The sequence below is a fragment of the Marmota monax genome, unplaced genomic scaffold (assembly GCF_021218885.2).
Source record: "Marmota monax isolate L192 unplaced genomic scaffold, Marmota_monax_Labrador192_F-V1.1 WCK01_AAM20220418_F8-fsc00020, whole genome shotgun sequence".
In the NCBI taxonomy this organism is placed as follows: Eukaryota; Metazoa; Chordata; class Mammalia; order Rodentia; family Sciuridae; genus Marmota; species Marmota monax.
The window spans coordinates 1,010,926-1,023,225 of NW_026692912.1; the positions used below are offsets into that span (position 1 = coordinate 1,010,926).

The following is a 12,300-nucleotide window of genomic DNA, read 5'->3' on the forward strand; positions in this document are numbered from 1 at the left end:
GGAAACTTCTTTTTTTTTAATATTAATCTTTTAGTTTTCGGGGGACAGAACATCTTTGTTTGTATGTGGTGCTGAGGATCGAACCCGGGCCGCATGCATGCCAGGCGAGATCGCTACCGCTTGAGCCATATCCCCAGCCCCACAGGAAACTTCTTGAAGGAAAAGTGTTGATAAGAGTGATAACCTCTAGGAAGTGAGACTTTTTATTCCTTTCCTTTCTATGTTAACAGAATTTTTAAAAGGAAAGTTTAGAGAACTCGAACTGTGTGTGGTGGCACACACCTGTAATCCCAGCTACTCTTGAGGCTGAGGCTTGAGGATTATAAATTCAGGACCAGCTTGGGCAATTTAGTGAGAACCTGTCTCAAAAAATAAAAAGGTTAATTAGTAATTTAGTTCGGGAGTAGCGTGTCCCTGGATTCAGTCACCAGTACTGAAAAAAAAAACGAAGGAACCAAAATCTCAAAGCGAGTGTTTTCAGGTTTTTTTTCTTTTGTAGAACATGCTTAAAATTACACTAATTTGTTTAGTGTTTTGTGCTTTGTAGTTTTCAAAAATTCATATTTTGGATTAAAATGCTAAAAGTTAGACCCAGATCCGAAATTGTATGCGTGTGTATTTCCAGCCCTAAATCGGAGGATAACAATCTGCGGGAACCAGGTGTCACGCAGGCAACTGAAGCTCCTGAGCAGTATTAAACACAGCCGCTAATTCCCGCTCCAAGTCCCAACGCAACCAATGGTACCCAAACCAGAATTCAGGGACATATTTCGGACTCTCTCTTTCTGCTTAACATATACACTAAAAAATTACTCGTTTTTTATCTGAAGTTTCCATCTAGCTAACATTCTATATCTTTTTTGGCGAACTCACACGCTTTGGGAGACACAACTCGGCTGATGCATCTTTAGGTCATCGTCCCCTCAGATTTTCCTAGAATCTTAGGTTGCCACAGTGTGTTAGAGTTGTGGCTAGATCCTAAAGTCACCGTAAACCTCGGGCGGTGAGAAAGCAGCAGGGACCGTGAACGAGGCGAGGCAGTGTGCAGAGTGACCACGCCGTCAGTCCGACACCACCCGACCCAGTTAGTGCGGCTCCGCGCTTGACGGCCTCTTTTGCAGCCGTTGCCGTGAGTGCCGTAAAGCGGACTTGCCGCCGCTGCTGTGGAGGGAGGTAAGGTGTGGGGAACCTCAGTTCGGTGGCTGGGCATGGGCGGTCGCCTTCGGACAAGTCTCGCGGTAGATTCGGGTACCCTCAGCGGGTGCCTCCCGCCCTTCTGAACACCCTCCCTCCTCTCCGCGGGGAGGAGGTCGAGGCCGGCCACAGGCTGAGCGCGCTTCGGGCTGGGTTCTCGACAGTGAATCAGTTGAGGAGCACCTCGTAGTAGATGTCCTTTCGGCCAGTTCGTCCCACGCTCCCCGACGTGTCAGTAGGTAAACTCATCTTGTGACAAGTTTGGGGAAGGCTGTCGAGAGGCTTGGAGGAGCCGAGTTAGGGTAGTGACGTTTGAGCCGAGTTGTGGGAGCTGACCCGGAATTTGGGAGAGGATCTCTGGGGACAGCGTTTCAGGTCGTGGGAGGAGGACAGAAACTGACAGGTTTAGGCAGCTTTGCATACATATTAGGGTAGTGGCTGGAGGAATGAGCCCACAGAAGAGAGAAGGCAAGAATAATGTGGTTGAAACTAAAGTTGGTCCCCAGTTGGGAAGGGCTTTGATGCCCTGTGAAGAAGTTCTGTGCAGTGGAAACCTGCAGCCGCTTTGTAGAGAGAAGGTAATTAATTAACCATCTCGCTCCCGACGCCCTTTTTGGCGAGACCCCCACCCCCACCCCCCCAAAAAATTAAGCTTTCAAGTCACTTGGAGAAGTGTATACTGAAGCATCCCTTTTGTGTGCTTATAATAGGATGGACACTGCTAGGTGCGCTAAATAAAGTTTTATGTGGCTTTGCTGTGTGTCTGTGCGTTGCTAATGGGGGAATGTCGGGAAAGATTGAGTGGACCTGTGAAAATGTGGCCCTTAAGAGTCCAAAGAACTGCATTCAAATTTCATCACCGTCACCAAGTTCTCAAGTTACTTGAAGCAAGCTACTTTTCTCTGAGACTCGTTTTTCTCAAATATAAAAAGATGATCCACTTGATATCTCAGAGTGTTTCTGCCTTTAAGGATGGCAGATTTCCAATGAATAAAAATCAGTCTGTGAACAAATATCAGTGAGAATAAAGTGGTTTATTAAAATTTGGGGAAAGAAGGAAGCCCAGAAAAAAAGGCTCTTGAGCTGAACTCTGAGGAAGAATGATTTGGTTTAAATGATTAGGAACCACACTAGGGATAAAGCTATAAACTCCGGGAATAGCATTCATATTTTAGAGTGTATTAATAGAAATACAAGATTTGGGAAGGATGGCACTGAATGATGAAAGAACTCCAAAGTGGAAACTGCAGTGTTCTGAAGAGGAAGAAGATGATAAGCATGAAATATCAAAAGAACACAGCATTTGGATTCATGGATCTAGATGATTGATATTTTGAACCCGTGTTTCTAAAAAGCGCGTCTAAGTACTATTGACAAAAATGGGAATTCTGTCAAATTCCAGCATGCAATAGTGTGTTGAGAGTAAGGGGATTTGTATTATAAATCTAATGTTTCCCATAATTAACCTCTTGACTATTATTTAATTCTTTTAGATCCTACTCTCCTTTGTAAAGTGATGTTGTTGGGCCAGGTCGTCTCTCTCCTGTAAAAATTTGAGTCTGTGAGGATGGAGAGCTACCTTCTGAAGGGAAAAAGGAAGAGAGTTGATACAGAATAAAATCATTTAACTTTGAATGTTAAATTTGATGTGTATGGTACAGAGTTGAAACAGGCAGAGAGAGTAAGTAGACTGGATTTAAAATAGTAAGTTTTCTCTTGGATTTGGTAATTAAAAGAGAGATTGGATTTGTGTTGAGGGAGAGGTTTTAGAGACAGGAACTATAGGAACCCGTACATAGGAGGCTAGAGAAATCATTGAATGAGGCCTGTGGATCTCAGATCAATGAGTAAGGATTCCTGGGGCTGGGATTGTGGCTCAATAGTAGAGTGCTCGTCTAGTACCTGTGAGGCCCTAGGTTCAATCCTCAGCACCACATGGAAATAAATAAAGGTAGTATGCCCGACTTCAACAACAACAACAAAAAAGAGTAAGACTCCTTTTAAAAAAAAAGAATTATATATAATTATAGGTTCTAGGGAACCAACATTGTTATTGAAGTAATTTACAAATAGCATTTACGGCAAATATTCTTCACCCACTTCTGGTAAACCCAGCAGAAAATGAATGATTGAAATAGGTATTTACACTTGTATTATGATTGTTTACCAAGAAGCTATATCATTTACATATTTATTCACTAAATATGTGTTTAAGGCACTGCTAGGCACTAGAGACATGATGAACAACTTAAACATTGTTCTTATTGTTCCTGTATATAAAGGTCTTAATATCTAGATCAGTGATTTTCAGAAAGCTTAATGCACATATGAGTTGCCTGAAGATTTTGTTAAAAATTACATTATGAATCTAATTCTGACGTTGGGGCTGAAAATTCTCTATATCCAACAAGCACCAACTGATATTACTGATCTAAGGATCATACTTGTAAATGACAAGAGTCTAGATCCTGTTTCCCAAATGTGTCAGGTTATTAAACCACTTAATATTATCCATCATCAGTTTTAAAATGAAAAAAAAATATTCATTATAAAAAGGATACATGCTCATTATAAAATTATTGGGATAATTTAGAAAAGCTCAAAGAACAATGTAAAAATCCCAAATTCTCCCCAAGAATAAACATTGTTACTATCGGTAAATATCCATTCAGATTTTATATGTGTAAATATATTTACATTTAAAGGTTTTACTGAGTACTTCACACACCTGGAACCCTGTGTTTAATTCTGTTAACTTTGCAGTTTTACTAACGTAAATATCCAAATGTCTTCAACCAAGCGATTCAGTACTTGCATCTTGAGGGGAAGAATTTACTTACCTAAAAATAACTTGATTTAACACCATTCCCTTACTCCAAATATGGGAAAATATTAGAATAATTAATATTTTCATTCACATCCAGAGAAGTGAAAAATTGTTCTCCATTTGTGTACAATGAATCAAAGAGCATTCTGCTGTCATGTGTAACTGATTAGAACAAATAAATTAATTTTTAAAAAGAACAACAATATTTAGAGAAGATTGGAGAGTAGCTATGCTAGTGAGCCTTTTTTGGCTTCTGGGACATCAGGAAATTGTTGACTTGTCTTACCTCTGAAATACATCTTCAGAATCATTTTCTCTTTATGCCTCCCATCCTGTTACCTCAGCCTTCTAACCGTAATTCCATTATCCTCTTCCCTTCGTGGTTCAACTTGTTTTATTTTGCTGTCAGTTTTTCTGGCTTATACTACACTGAGTAAGTTGGGACCTAGCAGCGATGAGATGTCCAGGCTAACACATAATTTTATAACCTAAGTTAAATGTCAAGGCAGGTCGGTGCTTGTCCAAGAGGCCCTGATTTCAACAGAGGTGATCCAGAGGTAGGAGTAGGAAGAAGTGGAATTTTTAAAAAGCAGGGCGGAGTTGATAATCCTTCAAACAGACCCAACTCAGGCAGTTCTTAAAAATGTGAGGGTCAGGACATGTCTCATGTCAAGGCCAATGTCTTTCATTCCGGTGCCTTCAAAAGAATAATAATGTAAAAAGGCAAGTAGGATGCTGAAAGAATATGCAGTACTGATCTTGGCTATAGAAAGAGTCATCTGAAAACAATTTTGAACTTCTCATTCTATATATTTTCCATCACATTTGTGGATGACTTTTATCTACTACCAATTTTTTCCCAACATTTTTTTGTGTCTTAGCACACAGTAAAGTTGATAATAAAAGATTAAAAGAAGGTGTTTGTTCTTAGATGAAGGTGGCCAGTCTTGGGTTCTAGCTGTCTCAGGCCTAAAGATTGAGAGGAATGATAGCTCTGATACCCATTATCCATCCATGGTTTAGCTGGGAAGATCTACCCATTTCTTCTTCATTTTTAGATTTCTGTTTATGTAAGAGTAATTGTGTGCTGTAATATACTATACTTATATTAACCTTCTCATATTTACATTAGAACTTCAAGATACTTGGACTGCTTAAACCTCTTAACTAAGCATCCCATCAACTTTGTTTTTTTTTCCTACAAACATTTACCATCATTTTTCCTTCATTTTCTCTCATCTTGATTTATTATCTCTGTAATACTTCTTTTTTTTTTCCCATTGACACAATATACATCTTCTTTAGGAAACTTAAGTATATTTTCTTACAGTTATTGCACTCTCTGCTTCCTGGCTGCCATGAGCACAGTGGCCTCCTCTGCCATGTTTGTGCACCATAATGTCTGCCTTACTTCAGGCCTAAAGCCATGAAGTTGGCTAACCATGTACTGAGTGAGAGCTGTGCAACTGTGAGCCCAAAATAAACTTTTTCTCCTCTGAGTTGTTCTTGTCTGGTATTTTGGTCACAGAGATGAAAGGCTAACACAGTAACTAGTACCAAGAAGTTGGGTCCTTCCTGTGACATACCTCACCATATGATTCTGAAACCCTTAAAACTGATTTGCCAGAGGATTTTGGAAAAGTTTGGAGATACAGGTGGAGAAGCCTTAGAGTGTTGTAAGCAGAACTTAATGGCTGATTTTGATTGGAGCCCAGAAGAACACAATGCCTGTAGAAATGTGGACTGGGAAAACTATGCTCATGAGGTTTCAGATGGGAACAGGGACTTCAAAGGGAATTAGTGTAGAGGCCACACATTATATTCTGATGCAGAATTTGTCTACATTTTGTCCATATCCTGAGACTTTCTGTCGACTGAATTTTAAGATGATGGACTAATTAACCTGGTGTAGGAAATTTCAAGGTGGCAAGATCAAGGGTGTAAAGGTGAAAACTCATTTAAGGAGCAACCATTGGGGCACCCTGCTTGCCCAGCCAATGAAGCCCAGGAAGTTGCTTCCCCAGTGTTTTGTTTCATCATGCTCAGCTGTCTAGGTACTTGGGCTGATGCAGCCATGGTCTAAGGGGGCCCAGCTGCTGCTCACACTGGCAGAAGACTTTAGCATTGTCCAACATGTTGTTGGTCTCCAGGAAAGCATGATGCAGGAGTTAATTAATGGTCATGGAGGCTTCCACTGAGATTTTGTAATAAGGTGTTGGGAGGCTATGCAAAGTGTAGCAGGGTCAGAATCTTTTCAAGCAACCCATGAGAGAGCAGTGTGGGATTAAAAGATGCCAATAATGTGAAATGTCTCCTGAGGAAAGCTGCTGGCTGCAGACACAGCTGGCCTAAGAGGCCATGTGTGCAGCAACCCTCCAGGCCAAAGGGGCAGGGCTGCCCCAAGTCCTTTGGAGATCAGTCTTCCCACCATGTGCCCCAGATGCTGTATGTGGAGATGGCAGGACTTGTTTTCCCAGCTGTGTTTCGATCTTGCCTTGCTCCCATTCCTTCTTTCTATGCCCCTATTCCTCCCTTTTGGAATAGGAGTGTTTACTCTGTATCATTGTGTATTGAATATATGTAATTTGTTTTTGATTTCTACAGGGCTTCACAGTGGAGAGTTTGCTTTGAGTTTCAGAAGAGACTTTAAATTTGAACTTTTGAACAATGCTGAAACTGTTGGAGATGTACTGAATGTGTTTTGCACTGTGAGATGGACACGAGCTTTGGGGGGCCAGGGACCGAATGTTATGGTTTGGATCTAAAATGTTCCCCAAAAAGCTCATGTTTTGAAAGCACAATCCATATGCTTTCTAAGGTTAAGAAATAGGACTTTTAGGTAATGATGAAAGCTATGGCCTCATTAGTAGATTAATCCACTTAATGGATTAATAATTTGAATGGACTACTGGGTGGTACCTGTAGACAGGTGAAGTATGACTGAAGGAAGTAAGGCCCTGGGGGTGTGCCCTTGGAGATTATGTCTTGTGTCTATCTATCCTCCCCTCACTCTTCCCAAACTGTCTGCTTTCTAGCTGCCATGAGCTGAGAAGCTTTCCTCTACCAGGCCCTTCCACCATGATTTTCTGCCTCACTTCAAACCCAGAGCCATGAAGCCAGCTGATCATTGACTGAGACCTCTTAAACTGTGAGCCCCAAATCAACTTCCTCCTCTAAAAAGAAAATGCATTATCTACTAGTGTTTTTACTGTGATGGAATTTGTACACCAATAATATTTTTACTTAGGTTCCATGCCATATCTTTTTATGTGACTTTTTAATATTTATTGTTTGATAATTGGAGCCATATATGGCTTTAAACTCTAAAAAATTATTTTTTTATATTTCATATTATGTTTTATGGTAAACTTCCTGCAGGACAGAGACCTTTTATGTAAATAGTTTTAATGTTCTTGAACATTGGGTAGTATATTATAGTATACTTATATACCTACTATTACTTGATATTAATTCAGTCAGTTTTAGGTTTATGAGGGAAATGAGTAGTGTACACCAATTACTGGGATTCAAAATATAAATCAGTAAAAGCCTTAAAGTTAGTTGCCTTTCCTTATGTGTCCATAGTGACTTGTACTCCAGCATAGCAATTGCACTATATTATTATTGCCTTTTATTATTTTATTATTATAGTTTATCTATGATTGAGTCTATTCAAACTAGAGTAGTGGTTTTTAGTAGATGTAGTGATGATAAGGCATGGGTCTTGCACATTTTGGAAAACCTTCCCATCCTCTTCTTTAGGTGCATCACATCCTCCACCACCATCACTGCTGTCATTGTTCTTTGGGAAAGCTCCCATACTCATTTCTAAACTCTTAGAAATTGGGGAAGTGTATCATATTTATCATTTGATTTCTAGTGTTTACCATTATTTGGCATTGAGCTTCGAATTTTGATAATTGAGCTTAGGAGAATGTAAGCGATGGCACAATCTGAATACCACTAGGAATCAGCATATAATACATTGATGTATAATTTAAAATAGGCACAAGAAACTGAATTGAAATCTTGAAGTATATTCTCCTTGTTATCCTGTAAACAGTCTTTATCAGAGTATTTAATGATTTTATTTTAGCAGGTTTTAGGTGACAGCAGAAAATAACACCATCATCAACTTTGCTGCATGTTGATAGTTTTCACAGTTTTAGGAAAGGAATACCATGATTTATCCACTTGTCTATGCTTACATACATTATCTGTAGATGAGGTAGATAATTTACATTACTGCTGATAGCTATCATTTCTGTTAGGTAGTTTGCTGATCTTATGTAATTTCTTAAGAGTATTGGTTTTACCTAGGCTTCAGCTTTATAAGCTCATTTACATGTTTTAAAACTTCAAACCAAGACTTCTGCTTTTAAGATAACAGAATAAAGACATTTGTGCCCTCTTCTATCTGAAATTCCACTGAAATAACAGAAAATGAGAGATAGAGATGTAATTACATTTTCCCTGAGACTAGAAGACTTGTAACCCCAAATCTAAATATTTGGGAAATGACTGCCAAGTGTAAGCAGGAATATGTTAAAGAGGATCCTTGTAGAAAGCAGTCTTAGAGCTGGAGGAACACAGAGGGAAAGGTTGTTTACAGTGGGATCTGGATACTTAGGAAAGCTCTGGGAACCTCCTCGTACTGCTTGGCAAAATGAACCAGCAAGCAAGAAAAAAAAAAAAATGAGATGGCACACAAATACACTGTCTTTGCAGATGACACTCTTGCTGAGGCAAAAGAGAGATTGTGAGTGGCCTTTTGCTACCTGTTTCTGACACTTGGAGATAGTAATATGTAAACACCTTTCTCTCGCTTATTCTCACACACTCTCTCTTTTTTCACATTCACTTATACAAAACATTTTGTCAGAAAGAGCTTTACTGAATGCCAGAGAGTACCTCTAGTCTAGAACACAGTTGTTTCTTCCTTTCACAGTACTCCTGCAAATAACTAATCCGGAGGGAACTCAAGTCATTCAAAGATAAATAATAATAAAAAGGAAATGAGCACAGTACACAAAAATCCTACAAGAAAAGAAACAAAGGAAAAACAAATGATAGTGAACCCATGAGAAAACTGTACTGGCCTTAAAGAAATTACTAGAATAAGTTTATCCTTTAAATAAACACCAAAGTTAATTGGCTCAAGAGCTAGAAAGAAATTGTAAGACAACAGCATATAATGAAACATAGTTTGGCAGAGCTTAGGAAAGAAAGACAAAATCTGAAACTTTGGAGGAAAATGGAAAACTAAGAAAAAGATATGATGACAGACTTCTAAAAATTGAGCAAAAGTTAATGAGAATGAAAAGAGATAAACAAATGCTTAATTGGGGTTCTTGAAATAGAGAATTAAAAACTGTTTGAACATATAACTTAAGAAAAATTTCCACAGTTATCTTTACTTAACAGATTGAAAGGACACATAAAGATTAAGAGGAAACTAATATACATATCATTACATAATCTAGCTTAACAAAAATTGAATTTCATAGGTAAGGAATGCATCCTTTGCTTGTCTCATTAATGAATTAGATTAACTATAAGTGGTGTTGGGGAATCAGATATTTTCAAGGGACTATTTAGCATTACAGGATAATGTAATAGCCTATAAGTTATCAGGGAGATAAAGTGTGACCTCAAACCCAGACTGTCAAACTATTGACAGTTATTTTTGAACAATGCAAAAACTCAACATTAGTGGAAACTGTAATAAGTTCTTCTTGATAAATTGCCAAAAGATGAATATCAGTCATCCATAAAAGAACAGAGATAATACAGCAATAGGACTGACGGGGGACATTATAGGAATAAAAACAAAATGAGATTTGTAGTTATGGAATAGTGTAGAACTATTACAAAGTAGAAGTAACTAGTAAAAGTCAGGATTGAAAAAGGATAGAAGGCAGAAGGTGGTATAAACTTGCCAATGTTTTATTTGTTAGGTAGAGAACAAAAGACATATAAAACTTAGACATCAAGTAATAAAGGTATTAGCGTATTTATAGGAATAAAGTAGATTATCTAGGGGGCTAGGGTTGTGGCTCAGTGGTAGAGTGCTCATATAGCATACATGAGGCACTGGGTTCTATCCTTAGCACCACATGAATGTAAAATAAAGATATTGTGTCCACCTAAAACAATCTAAACAGCATATATTTAATCAAAAGCAAATATTGGAGAAAAGGTAGAAGCATAGTTATACTAAATTTCTTATCTTAAATAATCAGAGATGGCATCCAAGATGAAAAAACAAAATTATTTATAATGGTATTCATTACATTTGCAAAAAACTGAGAACATACATGGGACATTTATAAAAACTGATCACATCCTAGATTCCATACTCTTGAAAATCTTTAAAAAACTATGGAGAGCTATCATACATGTGTGTCTTGACCAGAAATTTTCTCAGTTTCTTCTGTGGTAATGGTTTTCAATATTGTCGGCAGCATCCATATCATCTAGGAACTTGTCAGAGTGCTCTTTCAGAGGTTCCATACCAAATCTGCTGGATCAGAAACTTTGGAGAAGCCCTCCCCAAAATCCCTGTTGGTCAGACTGTTCTGTGAAACTTTAGATAAACTATCTATGCTGTTGCTGATTGTTACAGGTAAAAATAATTAAAACACAGGCTTTTGTCTCTTCAGAAATACATTTTTATTCACAGAAAACAAGATTATCTTCCTATCCAAAAAGATGAAAACCTGGCTACATTTGAAAGACAACCAAGTGAACACCACAGACTAATGAGTAGAATCAATAAGAACGTGATTTTGGCCCTTTTAACATTGACAAGTTCAGCATTTCTGCTATTTCAGTTGTACTACTACAAGCATTATTTATCAGCAAAGGTAATTTTTTCTTTTTTATCTTTAGACTTCCCTTTAGCTGTATAGTTTCTTAACATATTTCTCTTTTGCAGTACATAAATTAATCACAGTCTTTTAATTTTTATAGAAACATTTCTTACTGAGAGTCTCATATTTTACAGTTAAATGTTTCCATAATTACACACTGAAGTCAAAAGTGCCAAGTTTCAGGGCTGGGGTTGTGGCTCAGCAGTAGAGCACTTGCCTAGCATGTGCGAGGCATTGGATTTAATCCTCAGCACCACATAAAAATAAACAAATAAAATAAAGGTATTGTGCCCAAATACAACTAAAAAATAAATATTAAAAAAGTGCCAAGTTTCAGTGATGTTTATTGCAGTTTTCTGATATAGTCATATAAAAATTATCTGCTACAAAGAGTATTTCAGTTAAGAAATTTGGTGACAATTGTATACAATATCAAAATTATTTTACTGTAGTATACGTTTTAATTTAGAATCTACCGGGAAAGAGTAATAATCTAAGTTGCCTTTGTCTATATCTATAGAAATAAAGAAGTAGAGATAATGTTTGGAAACTAATAGATTCTTCCAGTAGTAGTGAATGCCTGCAGTACCACTGTGTTGAGAAGGACTACAGTACTCTTCAATGTCTTTAGGAAAGATTATACTAATACCTATTACTGGTTAAGGAAGAAAGAGGTATTTACTATCTTAGAGTTAAGGAGACCTACTTCTGTCTATTTCAGGGCCTGACCACAGAATCCTTTTGTCTCTAGCTGGTCAAACAAGGTTAGCTTTTCTGTGACCCACTAAATGAGGTCTGAGGTCTGAATAATTTAGTTTTCTAATAACATTAAAAATGAGAAACAAGTATATCTATTGGGTCTGCTAAAATTCTGTAGATAAGTAGAATAACCCTCTGAAGTACACACTGTTGTAGTATGGTAGCCTTGTGAGCATGTTCTATGGGCTCCAACTTTCAAGTACAGATTTACAATGAGTTTATGTCCTGATAAACCCATTATGAGTTGAAAATATTATAAGTCAAAAATGCATTTTAATATGCCTAATTACTGAATATTATAGCACAGTATACAATAGACTATCAGTTGTATATCTTTGTGATCACTTGGCTGATGGCAACTGTAGTACTACATCTTGCTAGCCTAGGAAAAGATCAAAATTCAAAGTAATTTCTACAAAATGTTTATCACTTCACACCATCAGAAAGTCAAAATATTGTGAATCAAACCATCATAAGTTGAGGTTCTTTGTATTTGGCTTACATTGCACACCAAAAAGGCAAAGAGATATCTTTAGGACTGTCTAGGATATGATTAAATTGTTCATTGATTTTTTAGTGCACCTAATTTTGTGTGCTTATTCAGACTGTATTTATTAATCAGTTGTTATACACAGGGTATTTAGCAAG

At 37.6% G+C, this 12,300-nt stretch overlaps 1 protein-coding gene across 14 annotated transcripts in view; it reads left to right on the forward strand.

Moving 5' to 3' along the window:
• The first annotated feature begins 1,148 nt into the window (after window positions 1-1,148).
• The window catches only part of Fktn (fukutin), a 95,478-nt gene continuing 84,326 nt past the window's right edge, over window positions 1,149-12,300 (forward strand). For 4 of the 14 annotated variants that reach the window (XM_058581598.1, XM_046451385.2, XM_046451376.2 and 1 more), the window contains exons 1-3: window positions 1,180-1,433; window positions 7,057-7,169; window positions 10,704-10,887. In XM_058581598.1, the coding sequence (XP_058437581.1) occupies window positions 10,783-10,887 (105 nt within the window). In that variant the 5' untranslated portion in view covers window positions 1,180-1,433; window positions 7,057-7,169; window positions 10,704-10,782. The other 10 variants (XM_058581603.1, XM_058581604.1, XM_058581600.1 and 7 more) reach the window with 10 other exon arrangements.